The sequence below is a fragment of the Colletotrichum fioriniae genome (genome assembly GCF_027942845.1).
Source record: "Colletotrichum fioriniae strain IMI 355084 chromosome Unknown scaffold_12, whole genome shotgun sequence".
NCBI classification, from domain to species: Eukaryota; Fungi; Ascomycota; class Sordariomycetes; order Glomerellales; family Glomerellaceae; genus Colletotrichum; species Colletotrichum fioriniae.
The window spans coordinates 1,618,229-1,638,610 of record NW_027076848.1 but is presented as its reverse complement, the minus strand read 5'-3'; the positions used below and the strand labels follow the sequence as shown (position 1 = coordinate 1,638,610).

General features: G+C 50.6%; 6 protein-coding genes and 1 non-coding gene across 7 annotated transcripts; 4 read left to right on the top strand and 3 right to left on the bottom strand.

Moving 5' to 3' along the window:
* Positions 1–3,230: 3,230 nt before the first annotated feature.
* On the top strand, positions 3,231–3,310 carry N0V96_009672. Its single transcript has one exon. It is a non-coding gene; the product is annotated as a tRNA-Thr (tRNA).
* A 600-nt stretch (positions 3,311–3,910) lies between these two features.
* Positions 3,911–5,002, top strand: N0V96_009671 (uncharacterized protein; the record flags this gene model as incomplete). Its single annotated transcript, XM_065758711.1, has 3 exons — positions 3,911–4,157; positions 4,224–4,673; positions 4,794–5,002. 3 exons carry the CDS (start codon positions 3,911–3,913, stop codon positions 5,000–5,002), a joined length of 906 nt encoding a protein of 301 aa, XP_065612776.1.
* A 197-nt stretch (positions 5,003–5,199) lies between these two features.
* On the bottom strand, positions 5,200–7,068 carry N0V96_009670 (uncharacterized protein; the record flags this gene model as incomplete). Its single annotated transcript, XM_053190340.2, has 1 exon — positions 5,200–7,068. One exon carries the CDS (start codon positions 7,066–7,068, stop codon positions 5,200–5,202), a length of 1,869 nt encoding a protein of 622 aa, XP_053052270.2.
* Positions 7,069–12,338: 5,270 nt separating this feature from the next.
* Positions 12,339–13,040, bottom strand: N0V96_009669 (uncharacterized protein; the record flags this gene model as incomplete). The annotated part of the gene is made up of 2 exons (XM_053190339.2): positions 12,339–12,823; positions 13,034–13,040. 2 exons carry the CDS (start codon positions 13,038–13,040, stop codon positions 12,339–12,341), a joined length of 492 nt encoding a protein of 163 aa, XP_053052269.2.
* A 635-nt stretch (positions 13,041–13,675) lies between these two features.
* On the top strand, positions 13,676–14,434 carry N0V96_009668 (uncharacterized protein; the record flags this gene model as incomplete). The annotated part of the gene is made up of 2 exons (XM_053190338.2): positions 13,676–13,729; positions 13,793–14,434. 2 exons carry the CDS (start codon positions 13,676–13,678, stop codon positions 14,432–14,434), a joined length of 696 nt encoding a protein of 231 aa, XP_053052268.2.
* Positions 14,435–14,526: 92 nt separating this feature from the next.
* Positions 14,527–15,604, bottom strand: N0V96_009667 (uncharacterized protein; the record flags this gene model as incomplete). Its single annotated transcript, XM_053190337.1, has 2 exons — positions 14,527–15,368; positions 15,433–15,604. The coding sequence occupies 2 exons, from the start codon at positions 15,602–15,604 to the stop codon at positions 14,527–14,529; spliced, it is 1,014 nt and encodes a 337-aa protein (XP_053052267.1).
* Positions 15,605–17,954: 2,350 nt separating this feature from the next.
* N0V96_009666 (uncharacterized protein) lies at positions 17,955–19,154 on the top strand (the record flags this gene model as incomplete). The annotated part of the gene is made up of 1 exon (XM_065758710.1): positions 17,955–19,154. The coding sequence occupies one exon, from the start codon at positions 17,955–17,957 to the stop codon at positions 19,152–19,154; it is 1,200 nt and encodes a 399-aa protein (XP_065612775.1).
* Positions 19,155–20,382: the final 1,228 nt, after the last annotated feature.

The following is a 20,382-nucleotide window of genomic DNA, read 5'->3' as shown; positions in this document are numbered from 1 at the left end:
AGGAAAAAAAAGTTCCTACAAAACCCTCGGGATGGGATTCTTGTGAATGCTACCCTACTTGCAAAGTGAGGTACCTTAGCAGAGTGCCTGAGCTTAAGTCACTATGTACGCGACAGCTATTTTTTGGCATGTGTTTGCCAGACGGGAAGATGAACTTGTCCGCGTCAATGTGACACCTTTCAGGGTCCTCTTTGTCTCGAATCCCGCAGTTTTGATTTCCCATTGACGAGCCCACACGGGCTTACGTGCCCTAGCTCATGCTAAACCAACTGTCCAAGCAGCGCAACGCGAACAAGAACCGTCCCGCCCCCACGCGAACCCGACGAGACGTTCCTTTGCTCGTTCCTGCGCATCTTCAAAGGATGTTTACTCGTTTTCTCTTCGCTGTTGCGCAGCCGTACATATTGTTGCTTGCTCTCTCCTAGGCCGCCACCAACACCACGACCACCACCCCCCTTCCCGCTTGGCACGCTGTCACGCTGACTCCGCCTCCGGGGATCTCGCGGTTTGGCCGTTGGCCCGTTACCGTTGCTGTCTCCAGCCCCGTGTAACCCGGTCGATCCTCTGCCTTACGAGAATACGTGATCAACCGAGGAGGAACCTGGGTCCCGCAGAAGGCTTCCAGGAGTTGAGGTATTACTAAACACCAAGACCTGCGAACATTTTACGCTCGTCCGTTCCGCGTCACGCTACTGGTGATCCTCTGCCCTGGCAGAAACACTCTGACGCGCAACACAGATCGTACGCAAAACCCACGAGGTATGAACAGTCACAAGTCATCCGCGACGCGTGTCTTGTCTTGTTACCCGTTGACACATCCTTTTTTTTTCTTTTCCACTTTCCACATGTTCCTTCATATCCTTAGTCGCAACAAATGTCCTTAGTTGCCGTTGCGACGTTGGATGCCTAGCGTGACTAACAGCTATGGTGCTGCGCCTTGGCTGGACTTGCCGTGCAGGCTCGTGTATGAAGACATGGTGACCCTTGCTTGAGGGTCCCTAGGCGTCGGGCGCAAAAACAACTACGGATACGGAAAACAGTTCATCGCACGATGAAGCCCAAAGCTCCAATCTCTTTCTGGAAGGCCACCAATACGGCACCTCCGAGGCTGATTGGAATTGCTGCCCGCGGCAAGCAGATTGGGGCCGCTGGGCGTGTTGTGCGAACGGACCGCGAAACAAAGCAAAAAAAAGCCAAGAAGGAAGTTTGGGATATTTCCTTCGTTCGTAAGAAAAGTTCCCGAGAGGTGTGGCTTTTGGGTTACTATCGAGTCGGCCCGAAAGAAGCTCTTCGTCGAATACCTCGCCCAAAGGACGGATTGATCTGGGAATGAGATATGACGAATACGGACATCAACGAAGAAGCGCATATTTTAGAGTGCGATTAGCTATTCAAGGGTAATAATTCCGGTGCTGGGATGTTGACTCAATAACTCGAATCCAGCCCATGACTTTTTGAGATACACATGCGCCTGCTGCGTCTCGACGTTGTCGACTGGCCTGCAATTCACGAGCCTTTCTGCAGCAGACACTCAATACTGCATATTGTATGCCCCGATGAGTAGAGGCCTCCAGGCTTGCGATGCTTCTGGTTGGGCTGATTGTAGGTCGGTGGAATCTAACCCTGGATGCAAACCTCCACAGCCATTGCTGAACTTCTTACTTGCTCCTTTCACTCTGGAACAAATGCTATTGGCAAGAGGCTGTCTGGGCTGTTCTAGAACACTATTGGTAGTGACTGACCAGGTTCCTGTGATGGTGGGTGATATCGCCGAAAAGCCTTTGTCCTTTCATCTCTTGGGTGTGGCGGATGTCGAACGACATTGTACCGGCTAATTCCACTCGATACACCCCTCGTTGACAAAGTGCCACCAAATAAACGCGGGTGCCGAGGACATATGACCCGATACTTGGTATCCCGAGGTGTCACACGGTGACGTGTAAGTACTCCAGGCCAGCAGGAGTAGTCTTTCCGGATTCGATAATGAAGCATGAGGCGTCGTTGGCGTATGTAGTCGATAAGATCCTGTCTACCCATTCGATGTTCTGGAACAAGCAGGCAGAAGAGCGGTCTGGATTTCCGAGAGGGGTAATGTGACTGGACGAACGAAGCAGGCTTTCTTATATTACGCCCGAACTCTGTCTAGGCAACAGTACGAGTTCAATAATTCTCGGTATAAACATCCTGAACTTATTTGATGCTTTTATTTTAATCCTGGAAACCGAGCTACCATGGCGGAATGCAATGGTCAGGATGTCATGGAAGATGTCTGGTGCCTACCATTAGTGAATTTGCAGCCATGGCCATAACTTTCAGCTACCTCAAATCTAGCCAGCCAATTTCGTAACAACGTGCGATCAAAAACAGGCCACGGCATACCCGACAAATTGAGGTATCAAAATGATAATATGGTGACTCTTCTAAATAGTCTGGACAGTAATACCATGTAAAACCTACAAATTCCAAAATAGAGGCTTTAATTCACCACCAATTCGCATATCTCCCATTTTAGCATCTTCATAGGTAGAATAACAGTAAGGCAGCAGCGCCAAAGACATTTCAAATGTTGATAACCACGTTTGCAAGTCGCAGACTATCTCCAGCTAAAAAAAAAGGAGATCGGTCAGAAAATGGGGTCCAATGTTTGAACGAATCTGCATGAAGCATCGTATTGTACATGTATGAACGGGATATGTCTGAAGCAGGTTTATTACGATTCCCCTTACCTCTTATGATCTTATTTACGAGTTCTCTAACGGTGTCCAAGAACCATATCTCACTGACTCAAACGCGGAAGAGGATAAGTGCTGTACAAGTATGATAGTCTTTTGTGCTAAAATCTGCTTACGTTTTCAGAGTTCCTGATGACCGCCGTATAAGTTCCCGAAATAATTTGATGAGCTCTTCCGGTCTCTCAAAACAACTCGCACTTGGCATGGATTAGATTCTCAATATATGACCTCCATGATTAGCTATCAGGCACTACGAGTCTTGCACACCATATTCATGTTTTAGCAGAGAGCCTCCATGTTTATCTTCTAGAAGTCTTTTTTTCTCTTCGAGATTTTCCAAGTTTCTTTGAACTTTGAGTGAACCAGGAGCCTGTCAGTCACTAAAGATACCTCGCCAGACTTCATCTGCCGTCGTTCTGGTCTCGATCGTCAGTCGTGGCCCACCAAGCCAGCCTGATTCTGAGGGTCCTTAACAACACTCTCCATCCACGATGTCAAGCCTTGTTGGCTAAGTGGTATAGCGTCTCACTAGTATTAGTGACATGAGAAGATCGGCGGTTCGATTCCGCCACGAGGCAATTCGTAGCTCACAGCAACGAGCGATATTTTTTGTTTTTGGATCTCATCGACCGACCAGCGAGCGAGTGAGGCCGACTCCCGATTGTGCTCCACTTGTCCAACGCTTTCTCGTTCGATACAGCTATAACTGAGCGCAATTCAGCTTTTGATGTAAGGAAACTGAAGAAAGACAAGCTGGACAAGCAGTAGTGAGATCTCAATTGAAATGGCGTAGGAAGTGATCTCATAAGACATTTGTAGTTTGTTTGATACGCATTTTTGATAACAAGCGCACTTCGCAGAGAATTGCCGGCGTTGGAGAAGTGGAGACAGCAAGAGTTAAGGACCGGCATCGGCCGTCACCTCACTGTCGGAGTCTCTTGCCTTGATCATCTCCAATGTTAGGCTTTACGTAAGGAACTTTGCGTATCCAAAGTGCCAAAGCAGCGGGGTTCAGCCGGTTGATGGTATCGGGATACCATAAGCACCATGATATAAGAACTTCAGTCGACTTCCATTCAAAGTCTACAGGCTGATCGCATTCCCCTTTTCCTCAAATCGTTGGTCTGCCAAGTTTTTTTTCTTCCTCCCTCGGCCGAATCGCGAGCAGAAGTTACACAATGTCAGTCGCCGACATGGATCCCGCGCAGCGTCTCAAAGATCGGAAGCCGATCCCGAAGCCTGTCCCGGCTTATCTCCCGACCGCCGGCTCGGTGCTCACAGTCGACAAGGAACTGTACGGATCCGCGCAGCAGGCGAAGAGAGTCTTGATTGAAGAGTTTACGCTGCCGATTCGGTCCGGAAGAGCATGGAAAGCACCCGCCGGGTCAATTGTGAGGATCAGCACACCGGAGGGTCCTCAAGTCGGTACGTCGCAAAGATGAAGACGAAGATTTCTTCTTTCAGAACAAGGGGCGCTCATCCTGGCCACAGGCGATTTGAACATTTGGAACGCGCACAACCCCCGCGAACGCTTCTGGGCGAGTCGCACCAAGCAACTTCACGCCAGCCACGTTTCGACGGGCGACCGCCTCTGGTCCAATTTGCCTTACATGCGCCCGCTGGCCACCATCATCAAGGACTCTCTGGACTGGTACGGCGAGGATGAGCACGGTGGACGCGTACACGATCTCCTCGGCACGCGTTGTGATCCGTACATCAACACGGTTCTCAGCGGCGGCAACTACAACTTCCAGTGCCATTCTAACTTGACACGCGCGGTGCTGCCGTACGGGCTGGACGAGCAAGATATCCATGATGTGATTAACATTTTCCAAGTAACTGGTTTGGATGAGCAGGGGCGGTACTTTATGAACCCCTGCCCTGCGCAGCCTGGGGATCACATTGAGTTTTTGGCTGAGCAGGATCTCTTGATGGCTTTGAGTGAGTGTTGCCCCTTTTCCTGATGAGCTTGGTGTCTGCGCTGCAACCACAAGGGCTCCAGCAGTCTGAACTGGGGAAGCTATCGTACTACTACGAACACACGACTGACTAGTATCGTAGGCACTTGCCCTGGTGGTGACCTCTCGCTTTGGGGCTTTGGGGAGGACAGTGAGGAGGAGATGATCAAGTGCTGTCGCCCGCTCAAAGTTGAGGTGTTCCGTCTTGAGGACGAGAGTCTCCTGCAACGCGGTGGCTGGAAGCCGGCCGAGGTTTCCAAGTATAGCGGGCGTCACGGGATGGGCATTCCTCTGGGGGAAGTTCGCAAGTGATTCTGATAGATGGGACGGCTGTAGATGGTGTTTTTAGAGGAGTACAAAGTTTGAAAGGGATAGGAGGTGATGATTGGAGTTCGGCGTGCAGGTGCGGTGGGGTGAGATCGCTTAGTAGACATGAACATGAACAAGAGCATACAATAACTTCGATGCCTAATATCAAGTTGAATCATTACTTGTAATATTCAAGCGGTCTATGATCGTTGAGGTCCCTTGCGCCTCCCAATGCCAAAGTACGATCTATCCCGCTGAATCGGCAACACCGACGGCAGCAACCCCAGATGATACGGATTATTTGCATCAACCCCAAACATGACGGACGCCGAACTCCTCTTCTGCATTGTCACCTCATCAGCAGCACAGCTTCCATGCAACTCCTGGTCCCACCACGGCCCTCTGACAGCATTTGCAACAGCCAAGAACGTCGCTGCTCTAAACGGCAGGTCGCGCGACTTGCTCCTCCAGATATCCAGACAACTGACAAAAAAGACGACGCTCAGCATCGCCAGCACGATCCACAACACCACTGTCCGCATGATGTACACATCCTCCTTGACCCTCGCTACTGCAGGCACGCTGGCGGTGCCAAAGTACCCTGCTGTTGAGATGGCGGCGATGGACTGTGCAATATTGCCAAAGAAGTGGCCCCAATCTGCTGCCGTGGGGATCGCGTATAAAGTATCAATCGTTTTGTCAACGATTTGGAGCTGCTCGCGAAAGATCCACCAGGGGATGGCAGTCATGTAGTCCTTCAGCACGTCTAGCGCAGCTGTATCGATGGCTGTGGTGTTCGATCCCGGGTTGCCCACACAGTCCGTCATCAAGGTGCCGTTGAACGTGCAGGCGCCGACTTCCCAGGAGAACTCGGGAGTGCACTTGGTGCGGGAAATCCAGTGGCCTTCGGCAGTTTGTGTGAGGCTACTGTCATTGGTGAGAGTCTCGGCCTTGAGTGATGAGGAGGGCCCCGCGGAGATGAAGTATGTGGTGCCACCGATAGGAACATTGTTGATGGAAGTGTTTGCTGCGCTGTTCCAGAGACGCAGGCTCTGCGATTCCTGCTTCTTGGGGGTAACATCGATCGTCTGATTACTGGAATCGGGAAGGGTAAAAGTGTATGAAGCGTTGGCGCCGTGGAGGGAGGTGGTGAAGGGTATTTCGGTTGCTGCTTCGCAGTTGGCGTCCCAGTGGTACAATATAAGGCCGTGATAGGTCGTGTTAATCTTGAAGGTCAAGTTATGTGTCGGGATGGGACCAATGACGCCCGAGAAGACGTCGACGAGGGCACTTTGGCTGACGATGTTCCCAACAAAGGTGTAGACGGTTCGCGAAAGGAAATTGTCGTTGTCATCAAGAGTCTGGTTGAAGGTTCCCTGCCCGTCCCAACCCATCGCGTTGGCCAATCTCGTGACGGAGGAGTCGTTTGAGGGAAGGATGGGCATTCCGACAACGTCAACCCCGGTGATGTTTTCGTAATAGGCTCCGGTCGTGAGCATAAGGGTGCCGACGGGAACGATTGAGGTGCGGATAACGATGAGTGCGGCCTGCATGACAGCATACCACCACGAGTATTTCCCCAGAATCCGCAGTGTCCAAGCACTTGAGTCGTCTCCTATTTTGTCCAAGTCCGCCAAGAGGACGGGCCGCTGCGCCGTGAGAGCAAAGAGTCGGAGATGTCTGAAGTCGTGCATGATCCATTGGACCAACATACCCGCCGGGGCAAGTAACGCTGAGAGGGCGATACCGGAGTAGAGCTGGTCAACCTTCAAGGAGTCTGGCGTGCGGAAGACGCGTTGCATGTAGTAGTCTCTGTCAACCGCGGGTCCCTGATATGACCAAACAACCGCCGCCACCGCCGCAAGAAGGTATACCAAGATGCAAGAGATGTAAATTTTGAGAAACTTGAAGTCCTGGAACCTGAACATGCGTTCGGCCGTGGTCCCCCCATAGTGTAGCTGTCCGTCCGGCGGCAAGGACCCACTTTGCGGAGTGTTCTTTTCGGCAGAGGCCCGGTCCTCATCGGACACCTCCCGTTGGAGGGAGCTGTACTCAATTTTCGAAGTCATGGCAAAAGAACCGACCGTATTCCTACCCGAATTTCCTGAACCCTGAGAAACATGAGCACGCGAGCAGGAGGCAAACAGAGATTTTAAGAGATGCTTTTCCGCCACACCCTCCTACACGGACACGGACACGGAGCAGAGGCACCCTTGCTTCCAAGGTGTGTGAATCTACTGCATGTCAGCCTCTAATTTTGTAGTCTGACGATCCTTCAACGACCCGCCTGGGTGGGATCCACGTTGGGCTGATGGTCTAGCCCGAGGCACGCAGCCACCGAGAATAGAGCCAGCCCTTAATTGGACAATCCTTGCTCCGGAGTGAGAACAAGCATAACTACCCGCGCCTAGGGTGGCATCTGAATCAAGCCGCCCAGCGCTGCCTGCGCCAAGACCAGCGTACCGTCAGCCACTTACTTGGAGATTTGTTGCAGCCTACCAGAGGGATGAGGAATGATGCGTGCACTGCGGACAAATTAAGTCTGAATTGCTTGTCAGAGGGAGAAAGTCTGCTGAGTTTGCCATTCGTAACACTCTTAGCGATCATTTCGGGGGCGGACGAACATCACTCTTGTCTATCGGATGTCTTAAATTCGTGCTGAACACTGCCAAATTTCCGACTCCTGGATACTTCAACACACTCACGAAACTATAACAGTAAGAACTATCCGATTATAGGCAAGACCTACCATTGCCATCTCTGATTTAGAAGGAGCTTAACTCATTCCGGCTGTTAAGCCCATTCTTCATTATTTTAACACTCTGCCTCAATCCCGAATCACTTTTGGATATTGCTTCCCAAATCATCTCTTCAACTTCCTTGTCATCTTTCGATGTAGCTTCCTGAATCAGACCTTCCGTCTCCAATGACACAATCTGGCTTAGTGACATCCACACATTTACCAAGCTACTACAGGTAGTCAACCTGAGAAATAAAACAGACGCTGCCGCAACGAGACCTAGGTGCAGTACGATGATAGCAATGACGATGCTAAACCCAACCCACCGGACAGGAATCAACTTTTCCTCTGTCATGGCATACGTCGCTGGCCAAGCATTCCGGAAGTAAGGCAAGGTATCGTAGTAAGACATTTGCTGCGTAACTGTGAGAATGGCTTGTAGTGCCTCTGGTACACTCATGGTCGTTCTGATCACGTCTTGAAAGAGCGCAGAATGTGCGTAGTGAACGGCACGCGAGGAGTATCCTCCCGTCCGTAGCATTCCACAGGGCGATGGGTCTATCAAGGGGTCGTGCAGGCTACGTGTCATGAAAGGCAGTTGAGAGGTGATGACGTCGAGCGATAGTCTGTGATTCTCACTCTTCCAACTTTTCTCCGGAAGTAGTTCGAGCAATTCTGAATCCGACTTTGCACCGGGAGGTCCTTTGCAGATGCTGGAATATTGGTCCCGGATGACATTCGTGGTATACTGGGCATTCGGGCTGTCCCACGCTAGGATCGGCTCCTGGCCGTCGACTTTACTGGACATGCTAATATTTTGGACATGACCTTGTAAGTTTGCGAAGCATGCGGTAACTGACACGCCTACTCTCTTGGCATGTCCTTCCCATGGTATGTCAACACTGTTCCACATCCCGTCCAATGTTGATATCCATTTATCGGCAGAGGCTTCCCAACGGCTAGTGCTGCTGTTCAAGTTGCCGTGAATCCGGAGACCCTGATGCCACTGAGGCATCGTCCCAGTGCCGTTGAATACTAGGAATATAGAGGTGTAGGTAGTATTCAGTGCCGAAAAAGGCGAGGGAAGAAATGGCATGGTGTAATTCTTCCCATCCGGCCATGTCCGATTTTCTCCCCTACCCACTGAGCAGATTGAAAAGTTATCAATTTGTGAAGCGAGAGGTTCCCCTTTGGAGTATTCATGAATATCTTCAGCGGGCACAACACAGTTGAAAGGCCACTTTGGCTCATCTATCTGGTCTTGGCCTCGGTTAATCGGTAACTGGTCGTAGCCTCCTTGTATGTCAAACTGTCCGAGGACATTGAACTCGCTGTAGGTTTCTAGCCGTGTGTCATTTGAGAAGTCAAAGGCAACCGCAGAAAATGTGACGTTCCGGATGTCGGGTCTGACACAGACCACTCTGGAGTCTACAAGAGCGGCGGGCCCTTCATAAGTTCGAAGGCGACTACGGCTTGGCCCATTCGCAAAGGGAATGAATGCACGTAGAATAGTCCCTGTATCTTCGTAGAATTCGGACTGCTCGGCCTCGGTAGGCTGCCTTTGTAGTTCCGCAAACCTAGGATAGACCCAAGGCTTTGACTTCCAGATGCTGGAGCCCTGCACCACTGTAGGGTTTATGACGCTACTGTTTCCATACAGTATGTTGACGGCTCTAAGCGGTGCAGGTACATTGACTACTGCGAAATCAGAAAGCAGAGTGGTCGAGGCCAACTGAGATGCTGCTGTCAAGAGAACTGAAGTTGTGATGGCCACGATATAAACGGTCCCAATGCCCCAGGGCATGTCGAATGGTGTCCAACTGATGAGATTATACGGTGACGCAGACATAGCTCTGAGCATGGACTCGAAGGGAGCAGCGCTGAACGACACCCCCGTCCGTTCTATCATGAACGAGGCGATCATTGCGGTGAACACGCTCATCTGGAGGGCCAGACAAACACGCAATACAGCAGCCGTCAGAGTGATTGACCTAGACGCCCAGTCGGCGAACACGATTTGGCTCCATAATGTGCTTTTCACAACGACTTCTTTTGCCTGCATCGAATTTTGCCAGAAAAAGCTCATGAAGCCAACAGCTCCGATGATGAAGATAGTGCCAATGCCGAGAACGCAGAGTCCAAAAGTGCCTATAGCTTGCCATCGGCTGGGCTCTTGCGCTGTATTCGCTTGACTGAGCAGGGAGCCAGCCTCGTTGATCAATGACGTCGCAGGGAGAACTTTCCAATTCGGTATGTCGTGATCCAAAGTTCCCCGATGCTTGGTAGCTTCGTGCGTGTCGATTAGCATTGGCGCCCCTAGCTCAACATGTTCTCGAGATGACCTTTGTTTCACATATGTAGTGGATGTACGAATTGACAATGAATCCACACTGCTAATCTCGGACACTTCGTCTGTGCAAGGTGAAGCACTTGGTTTTCTATCCATGTTGTAACGTGATTGACTAGCAGAGCAGAACGCAATCCAGAGTAGAGACTTGAAGAAGAAAGTCGAGGCAGAAGTCCCATTTTATCCTGCCTGGGAACATCGCATGACAGAAACTCTTTCAGCCTGACCCTACCACACATGCTTATGCTGGTATGGCTCAGCCACCGACACACATGCAGTGTGACCCGTATTGTTGTTTTTCCATAGTGGCTGGTATAGCTGCAATGTAACCTATGCTGTTGTATTGCAGTGATGAGCTCCCGCATCTATCTACCTAGGTACTTGAGGAAATTTACTGGTGTCGACACGTGTACACATTCTAGGGGTATGGATGCTGGCTTTCAACAAATTTTTTTAACACACGTCCTCTCAAGTTGATGCATTCAAAGCTCTAGCTATGTAATTGGGAATCGGTTCATTTTCGTTCTATGAAGCTTAGGGCTCCTGAACCAACAAACGCATTCTGTGCTGGTGTGATTCACCCCTCCCTCCCCCCTTCTCTGTCCCAAATAATGGGCAGAGCGAGGCAGCTTCGACCGTGTACGAAGCTGACAGACTGAAACAGTGAGTTTCATCACTAGTAACACCACAATTCTCTCGAATCAGTCTCAGAAACCATTTTGACACAGAAGGAAGCTTCGTCCTCCCCAGACTCTGGCTTATCGATCCCACGCCAGATTTTTCTCATGGCAATATGAAAGAAATCTGTGTCTCTGTCTCGAACATGAATGGTGAAGCTTTTGAGATTCTCAAAGTCCCCTTCATGGACAGCATTGGCAAGCCATTCGATGTCCGTAAAGTCCGAGTGATGCTGGTCCAGGAAGGTTAGGCTTCGAAGTGATCGAGGTAACGTGGTGATGAACGCATTTGGGCCGCCCAAGGCGTTCTGATAATTCTTATCAAAGTCCGCTGGATCCACCGAAAGATGCTCGAGCCTTTGAAACATTCCAAAAGTATCGAACCACTCGTTCTCCTCCATTCCCTCATCCGGGGAGAATTGAATAGAAATGGAACTCAGAGTATCTGAGTGTTGCGCCAGTGCCCGTCGGACCCTCATCGAGGAAATGTTCAGTACATCCGGGAACCAGCAGTATACTGGAATGACTTCGAAACCCTGGAAAGAATTGCAAGCGTGTTCTGGTCGGCTTTCCAGTCGTTCTTTGCGCCGAGCGGGGTGTCATCTTGGAACCATGCGGCAATTTCACCCAGCATCTCGGGAGGAAGACTCGGTATCGATGGCATGATGGCCGAGCGACTCGGTGCGACGATTAGGTCGACGGCTGGCTTGATGCTGCGGACTCGTTAGTCTTCTGTATTCTCTAGGTAGAGTGAGTATTCTCTACCTCTGCTTAGCTGAGGGCAGGCAACAAGAGGGCGGTGAATGACGCTTGGAGTTTTCTGGCTGCTGCAAGACAGTCCTCTGTCGGCGGCGAGCGGTTGTCCTGCTCTGGAGTGTTTGACTCAGGATCAGAACAGGACGATGATGGCCAGAAGGAGAAGCTTCCTCGCAATGAACTAAGGAGAAGTAGGAAAGGGAAGGGGAGGAAGGGAATAGAATCGACGAGAAAGAAGTCGAAAGCACCTCGTATGTGGAAGGAGCGAAAAGTGGAAGGTACCTTTCAAAAATCACCTCGTACCTTCCTCAAGCTCGTCCTTCCCCGAAGGCAGGTAGGAGCGGACTGCAACCTCTTGCCGAAGCAGATTTCCTGAACGTTGTATGAGCTAAGGCGGGTACGAAGAAGTCGCTGCTATCTAAATTGATACAGTCGATATTGGAGGATGGCAGTCTCTGGTTTCTTGTCATCACTAGGGCTCAGAACTCTTTACCTTCACTTCACTACGGTAGGGGTACCTTAGACCATGCTGGACGCAAAGGAACGCCATGGCTAAACATAGAGCTTCTTGAGAATTGCCATGTATAGATGGTTTACATAAGAGAGTATTGCAGCTTTATGAAAATAGCATGATACCAAGCACGAGGCCAGTAAGTCATAGGCAGGTACTATTCATGCCAACCTTTTTTTTTGGCCTGTTCTCCTCAAACGAGGCTACTTCAAGGAAGCGTTCTAAATATGCTTATATTCATCCTGGACTACAAAATATAAGTGAGAAATCAAACCGAGACCAAATCATTCCAACTTGCAATTGCCACATCACATAGCCCGATATCTGGTGTTGCGGTTCCAGCCACGCTGAAGCAGTGAAACAATGTATCGACTACCTCGCTGAAGACGGCTCTTGACCCTCTGCGCAAACTCCCAATGAAGCTTCTTGACACGGTATTTACCTCGCACTCTACCTTGGCGCTTCTGGAAACGTCGGTTCTTCTGCCTGTACAAGTAAGCTTTCTTCTTCTTCCGTCGCTGGTAGAGCGTCTGCCGGAGCAACTGGCACAGCTCAGTACCGGGGGTGAGTAACCTGCGGAGAAATTCTCGATCCATAATAGCCTTCTGTCTAGATATACGCTTGTGAATCTTGGCTTGCTCGAGGTGCAGGTCGACAATGTAGTCATCGTCTTCGAAGCCTGAGCCGGTCTTGGATGCGGTGGGAGTTCTGGGCGGAGTTGTTAGTTCATCGGAGCGACGCTGGAAGGTGCGCACTTGGTCTTGGCTATTGAAACGAACGCGCTTCTTCTCGACTCGAGAGGATAAGCCCCTTGAGTTCCTGAGGCAGCTTTGGAGAGTCGGAGTTGATTGCGACATGTTGGATGAGATGCTTGGAGGACTATGGGGTTTGAGGATTAGACAACCGGGCACTCGGCCTCATATAGTAGTACACAAGCTGGAGCATTTGGTCTCAGACTGAAGAACTACTGTAGAAGTCAACTCCAGGACAATCAAGGAGATACATGACATGTCGACAATATGGTTCAATTCGAACAAGGGCTGAAGATACTGCACATTATTCAAACGAACTGTGAAAGAACAACCTTGGCCATGACTTCGAAGCCTGGCTTTGTCTCCGACTGAGGCCTCGAAGCAAACCTCATCACCAATCGGTAAACAATCATTCTGTTGAAGAGTACAAGAACGCGGACACAACCAAATGCGTGAGAGGCCTGTTTGGGATTATGGAATATGAGGCTTGATGAAGCTGGCCAGCCCAATTGAAGACCGGAAATGCGGGGTGATCATTTCGGCGCCGAGATGCCTGTCCCAGCTCAATGAACGGCATCCGGTGAACAGAAGCCCCGACCGACGTCATTCTCATGCTCTCATATCATTTGCGACGATGTCTTTCAGCCTCATCTCTGTGTACCGCTCGTTTACATAGATGGTGCTGTATCTCTTGAGTTTTTGCTGTTATCGCCGGGCTTGAGATGCCTCGTGAATGTCACTCCAGCAACAGGTCAATCCTCCCCAGTCTGGCCCGGAGCGATTTACCCCGCTACCCCGCCATCCGGCCATTCAGGCCCCGGTACCACTACACTGCGAGCGGCAATCTCTCACTTTCAACTCAACGGCTCTCATTCCAGCTCAGCTCATCGACCATGGCTTTCATCCGCCCCTACAAGTCATCCGACTTTGATGCGACGGGTCATATCGTGCGTCTCATATATCCTTATCTTGGCTTATCCTTGTCCCGCAGCGACTGACAATGAACTCAGTGCCGCGCCACCCTACCACCGTCCCTCGAGCGCTCCGAAGCAGCGACTAGGACCGCGCCCTACTTATGGACACATCAATACACTCATCTGTCACCTGAGACTTGCCACATTCTTGACGATGGCGAGGGAAACTGCGTCGGCTACTGCATTGGCTGCCCCAACGTGAACGACTTTGCGAGCGCGTACCCGCGGTACATCAAGGAAGTCCTTGAGACGTCCAAGGAGCTGGACGGAAGGAAACCGAAGAGCCTCGAGACGAAGGCGCCATGGAACTTTCCAGACACGGGCGAAGTGAATGAGGAGGCTCTCCTGCAGCAGGCTTTTAACCCGACATGGCTGGTGCTCGATGAGGACAGGAAGGAGCTTTGGGGCAACTGGAAAGCTACGATGCATATCGACCTATTGGAGCCGTGGCAGGGCAAAGGCTGGGGAAGGAAGCTGATTGACAAGTTCGTCGAGAGTCTGAAAGAGGCTGATCAGCGCAACGGTGGCTCCAGTGGCAACATGCTCTATGGCAAGGGCGTGCATATTGGCGTCGGTGGTGAGAACGACAAGGTCGTGCCGTTCTATGAGAAGTTGGGGTTCCAGGTGTATCCTACAGAAGAGAAGGGGTCAATCTGGATGGTGAAGGACGTTGAGTAGCTTTTTTCTTCGCCCAATTTCTCTTACATCAAATTCAATTCAGAAATACCACCATCAGCAACACCAATCTCTGGCCATCAAGATGCTACATTCTAGACAAAGTCGAGCCTCCAGATGTCTCCTAGCCTCGAATTATCTTCAGCAAGACCTCCATGAACAACCACGGCCTGCTTACTTCCATCGATCACCACGTCCGCATCAAACCAGCCCCTCGGCGGCGGCGCATCCCCCTCGAACAAGACCTTCTCCCACGTCCCGGCCCCGATATCAAAAGCCCACACGTCCGAGAGCATCTTCCCCGCACCAGCGTGACCCAACGAACTAGGATCACGCTCGCCGTACAGCGTCACAAGGTGCGGCTTACCGCTCACTTCAACCGCGATGAGCGCCGATACACTTCGCGCCTCGGGGCCCTCTACACCATCCGGCTTGTACGAAATCGTAGACCATGCAGCGGAAGCCGGATCGTACACGTCGAGAGAACCGCCTTGTTCGGAAGTGCCATCGAAGCCATTCATACGGTATAGCTTGCCTCCGGAAAACGCGATGGACGCGCCGCCGCGTGCTGGGGGAGGCGCTGCAGCAAGCTCCTTCCACGTCTTTGACTCGATGTTGAATGACCATAGATCGGCCAGGCGGCCTTTCTCTGGGCATCCTGCGTGGATATAGATGGCCCTGTTACCGTCTGAGGTAGTGCAGTGGTAGCTGCGTCCGGCTGGGTGTGGTGCCGTTGCGTCGGCCGGCTTGAGTAGATCCCACCGGGCTTGGGATGGGGTGTATCGCCAGACGCTGCCAGATTCCTCAACGGGTTCCATGGCGATACCGCCGCGGCCGGAGAAGAGGTAGAAGGCGTCTTTCAGCACTGTGCTAGGGGCTCCGACTCTTGGAGATGGGGCTTCGGTGTCGGTGGAGATGGTCTTGGTCGAGGCCGAGTCTGGTAAAGAAGGTCTGTTAGTGGTGGGAGTTGGGGGTATGGATGGGTAAGTATGAGAGAATACCCTTTTCGGACTGGAGTTCGACAACATCCAGTTGGTTGTCTACAGGCTCTCGTGGGAGGAGTTCACCACCGAAGACGAACGCTTGCTCCCCGATTACCGAAACTGCCTGCGATGAACGCCTGAGACGGTCGTTTGCAGCGAGTCGAACCCAAGTAGCAGAGAGTTTGGCCATGTCCGCGGATCTTCAAAAGACTTGAGAAGTTTTCTTGGTGTGGATTGGCGAGTGAGTGAAGCATATTTGCAGACAGCAGACGTTCTTATAGCTAGATAGATGCCCCTGTCTTCAGTTCCGTCATGTCTCGATCTGATAAGGAGCATCACTTGAGACCGGTTCCAAACCGAGCGCTCCACCACGCCATCTGATCAACGACGGGAAGCATCGCCATGTTCCTGGATCACTTACAACGTGCCACTGAAGACGTCGGACGCACAAGGGCTCGGCAGGCAGGGATGTAATGTGCTCATACCGGAGCCATTTTGCCCTCCGTGACTTATGTCATCGGAGGTTGTCTGGCAAACTTTGCTCCGCTTAGTCATGGAGATGTGCCCAGTCGCACCCTACCGTCTTTTTGAGACTGACCTCTGGTACAGGCAACACGGAGGAGAAGAGGTTCCGTTTTCTTAACACCGAAATCGAATCAATCAACAGCTTTCAGACTTATACACATCTCAACCTCAGTGTTCTTTGGCATTCGATTGTCGCCTTACACAAGACTAAGCCCTGTTCAGCTGGCAGCTATGTCCTTGAGGAGGTCATTTCTCAAAGCAGGTCGTGGACAAGTGATTACAAGTATAATCCAAGGCTTGAAAAAATAAAAGAGAAAAAAAGAGTTCACCCCCCAGTGTTGAACTAGGGGGCTACATCTCTTGGTGCTCATGCTGGGGATAATTGGTGCTCGTGCTAGGATTCGAACTCGTACGCGCTAAGCCTGTCGTCGAGTAAGCTGGTAGGTGTAAATATTGATTGTTGACCATTAACCATTCCACCACCACGCCACAGTTTGACCTGACCTCCGACCTAGGAGGCGCCTGCTGTGCTGGTGACAGGAATGGAGTTGAGGGGGGTTATATACTGTTCTCGTGTATTCAGATGGAAGCTGTAGCGTCACGTGTGGAAGGCACGAACGAGACCGCCTTCCCTTAGAGGTTTACGTCTGATAAGCCATACATTAGGTACCTGGATGATATCCTGTTCTATGTAGCACTGCAGGTTACCAAACATTCGTCCTGTAGCTCAAGTGTCAAGATAAGGGCTGGGAGCTGAACTTAGGCATAAAGACATGGAGCCGCAGACAGGTCAGAAGAAGAATGGGATAGAGCCGGAACTGCCTTATAGTCGTATCACAATGGCCTCGGAGTGTCAGCCATGATCTATACATAGTAATCTCCGAGCTTCTATTCGGTTTTTCTAGCGCTTTGGTTTATGTCATAAGTTTAGGAAACTGGCGATCCAAGAGACTCATATGCGGGAGAAGTTCATCGATGATCGTTCAAACTTCCAAAATAAATGCCTCGACAGCAATCTGTTAAGTTTATGCGGAGGCTGGCGGATATGAGGTGTAGTTAAATGCCTGAACAGCATCCGGCACCACACACAACTGACAATGCTATTAAAGATGGAGCTTCCTAGTAGCGTCCTACACCTTGCACCACCGGGACCTTTGATGTATTTGGCGAATTGAAACCTGGGTATTTCAGCTAAATTCGAGCTCTTCTGAGTAGCTCACCTATTTGGTAAGGTGTAGGTCCTCGCTGAAGGTAATTTGGATGTGCTTAAACCTCGGCCACTTGAGAAGTTGCTTTCCCAGACGCCTAGGAGCGACCCAGTTGTTCCTTCCTCCAGCGACTATTGATAGACCAGCTGGCTGTCCCGGCAACCGGTACAATTCTCGACTTCACCCTGTCAAGCGGAATATACGCAAACCTATATTCATTCAGTCTCTGGCATCACGTGCTTTTCCCTTTGAAAAATCCACTTAATATTTCACACTATCCTGGAGTAGGGAAGTAAACAAACCCGTTGCTTCCAAGAAACGGTCCTTCTTTCCTGAACAACGCACCCGTTCAGCACTTATTTGCTTCTCCAGGAAGAGGAAGCCTTTCTTTTCTTCCCCATTACACAACTCGTCAAGCTTTGCCTTTCTCTTCCTGACGCCTTCCACGAAGGAGACTCGTCGAGGCATTCATTTCTCCTTCAATACTCCTCCCACGAGAAAGCTTCTCGGTGGAGGAAGCCAAGTACAGGTAGGGGTTTCCTTCATGATGCTTCTGGCAGACCAAGCTAAAGCATATCCGCGTCAGGAAGGAAGTAAAGCCATCATACCTTTCTTGACAGACGCTCTGCTCTGAATTATTCATCATTCACCTCCTACTCGGCGGGTCCTGCCACGCGCCGTGATCCCACATGCACGTTTCCACCGGCTTCCAGACATTTGTTCACCATTTCCCTGTCAGTAATACCTACTCCTACCTCCGATGCCAAAAGGATTGAAGCTCACGATTGGATAGCCTACAGCAGGACGATGCCGGGAATCTCTGATATACCTGTAGAGGTCTTTGAGCAGATCTGCTCCCAACTCCGATGCAATGATGACGAACTGAACGAAAAGGAGTGGATCGCATGCCAAAGCACCCTTCTCAGCATCTGCAGAGTGTCAAAGGCCTTCTACAAGCTCGCAAGACCTCACCTGTATCGCCAGATCTTCTTTGTTGCGGAGAAATGCAGCGACATAAAGTTCTTCTCCCTTGTCCGGGCGCTGGTCTCTCAGCCCACCCTCTCTCAGCAGGTCCAAAGTCTGCGCATATCTTATGCTCAAACACCCGATCTAGATGACCGGAACTGGTGTGACTACGAGGAATACCGCACGCCTTACAGCATTGCAGACTGGAACTTCCTCACCAACGCCGTCAAAGATCGATTGCCTTGGTTCACTTTCTGCCCTCGAAATCCGATTTGGGAAAACACCAACATAACCGTCACGGAGATCCAAAGTCGTGACTCCGATATCGAATGCTCGTTGAAATACCTTGTTTTCGCGCACTTGCCTAATTTGAGTACTTTGCATCTCTCTTTCCGGGTTTCAAAAGCCAGCCCCGAGTACAGACATTGCTCTTTCATCAGTTGGCACATTCCACAGCATTTACAGCAGGCGAAGAAACTTTTCCTCTACGGAGAAGACGCGCAGACGCCTTTTCGGCTCTGTGGAAGAATGTTTTGGCATTGGTACTTGCCCTCGACGCTTACGGATCTATGCATCAGGAACTGCGAACTAGTTCTGGCTGATTCTGGCGGCTCTTTCTTCCCAGAGACCTGGAGCATCAAGAAGGTTTCCTTGGTCGACTGCACAATGTCATCAGATGTCTTGTCTGAATTGACAAACGACGTCTTTCCATTGGAAGAGTTCGAGTATGTCGTGAACTCCAAGTCCGAGGACAAAGTCGCCCTCGTTACTGCTGCTGAGACCATCGGCCGCTTGAAGTCGTATTCCGCCTCTCTCGTCAAGCTTCGACCGCGGTTCCGACTATCTGATGGGAAGCCGATCCGAGAGGATGAAGAGCCCTACAATCCCTCGGACTTCTGTGACTTCAAGAAGCTCAAGACTCTTGTGCTTCACCTTGTGGACTTTGGGTTTCACGACGACCCCAACTCGACTATTCCGGACGTCAGCACGCTGGAATTCCCCAAGAGCATTCAGGATCTCAGATTAAACGAGGTTCTTTGAGGTGACCTATGCTACACAGCTGATGTGGTAATTGGGTTGGGAGCACAGATGAGTGGGACATGGAAGGTTGATTGGTGATACGGGTTTGCTTTGGGCCGTTCTTTGATCATGCCTCTGGACTGTTTTTGTCCTTAATGATACTCGGGCATAGCAGATCTGGGGCCGCCTGGGGAGAGAAATAATGGTCTGAAGCGCGCTATGAACTTCGTAGCATGGTGTGAACAAGGAAATGGGCAGGGTATCAAAGCGGTTGACTTGGTCTTTTGAACCTAGAGTCTAGATACTTCTGAGCTAGCCGCACCATCACCTTGAGTCAAAACCGAAGATCCTCAGTTCTATGTGAATATGAAGTGATACAACGTTTCCCTCGTTTGGAGCCTGTTGGTCACGCTTGCTTGGCGTACTAGTATGGTGTGACTCTGACTGTCCTTGGTAAATTTGAGGCGCAGCTTTGTCAGAAGGATATAGTGTCCACGTGTCTGTCTCGTGGTCGTTTGACAGCATTGCGCGATGTATTCTCATCGACAATCCGAGTCTCCGTGACAAACATGTCTTTGTGAGACCAAGGAATGCAAGGCACCCGGCTACCTTTTGCTTTGATACAGCCCCATGAAATCAAAGAGAGTATTGTTGCTGCAGCATTCTCATTGAATGCGATTGAGACCAGTCGTAATTCTTATTAGTGCGAGAGTAAAGCCCAAATCTCCGTCAACACGATGCAAGATCAGGCCTCGAACAACCACTCAGCTATTATGGGTATTGTTTCCGCCCAGAGTCCGCTCATAAATATCATACAGCCTGTAGAGTTAGGTCTAGTCAATTGGCATTAGACTTTCGGAACATTGCCACGAACGAATTTCCCTCGGCAAGGAGTCATCCAGTAACAGTAATAATGTCGTTATTATGCTGATTCCAGGAAAGCAATGGCAGGTTTCATTTCGTTTGAAAGAGCAATGTGATGCGCGTTGCCTGGCGTCAAAAGGCTGTCTGAGATTTACCATTTCAAAATCCTATGCAGATTTAGTATGTGATCGTCTCGAGGGCTTTAAAGATACAAGGCGAGTCAGACGGTGTCTGAAGGAGTTACGAGGAATACGCTCCAAGCTCTCGCTGGACACAAACGCAACGACATGGGGAACTCCAAGTAGGGTAAGCAAGGAGCTACATTTAGCACAATGGTGCGATCTCTCGACAGAATCTCATCCAAACCTCATCATGACTCTGCCAA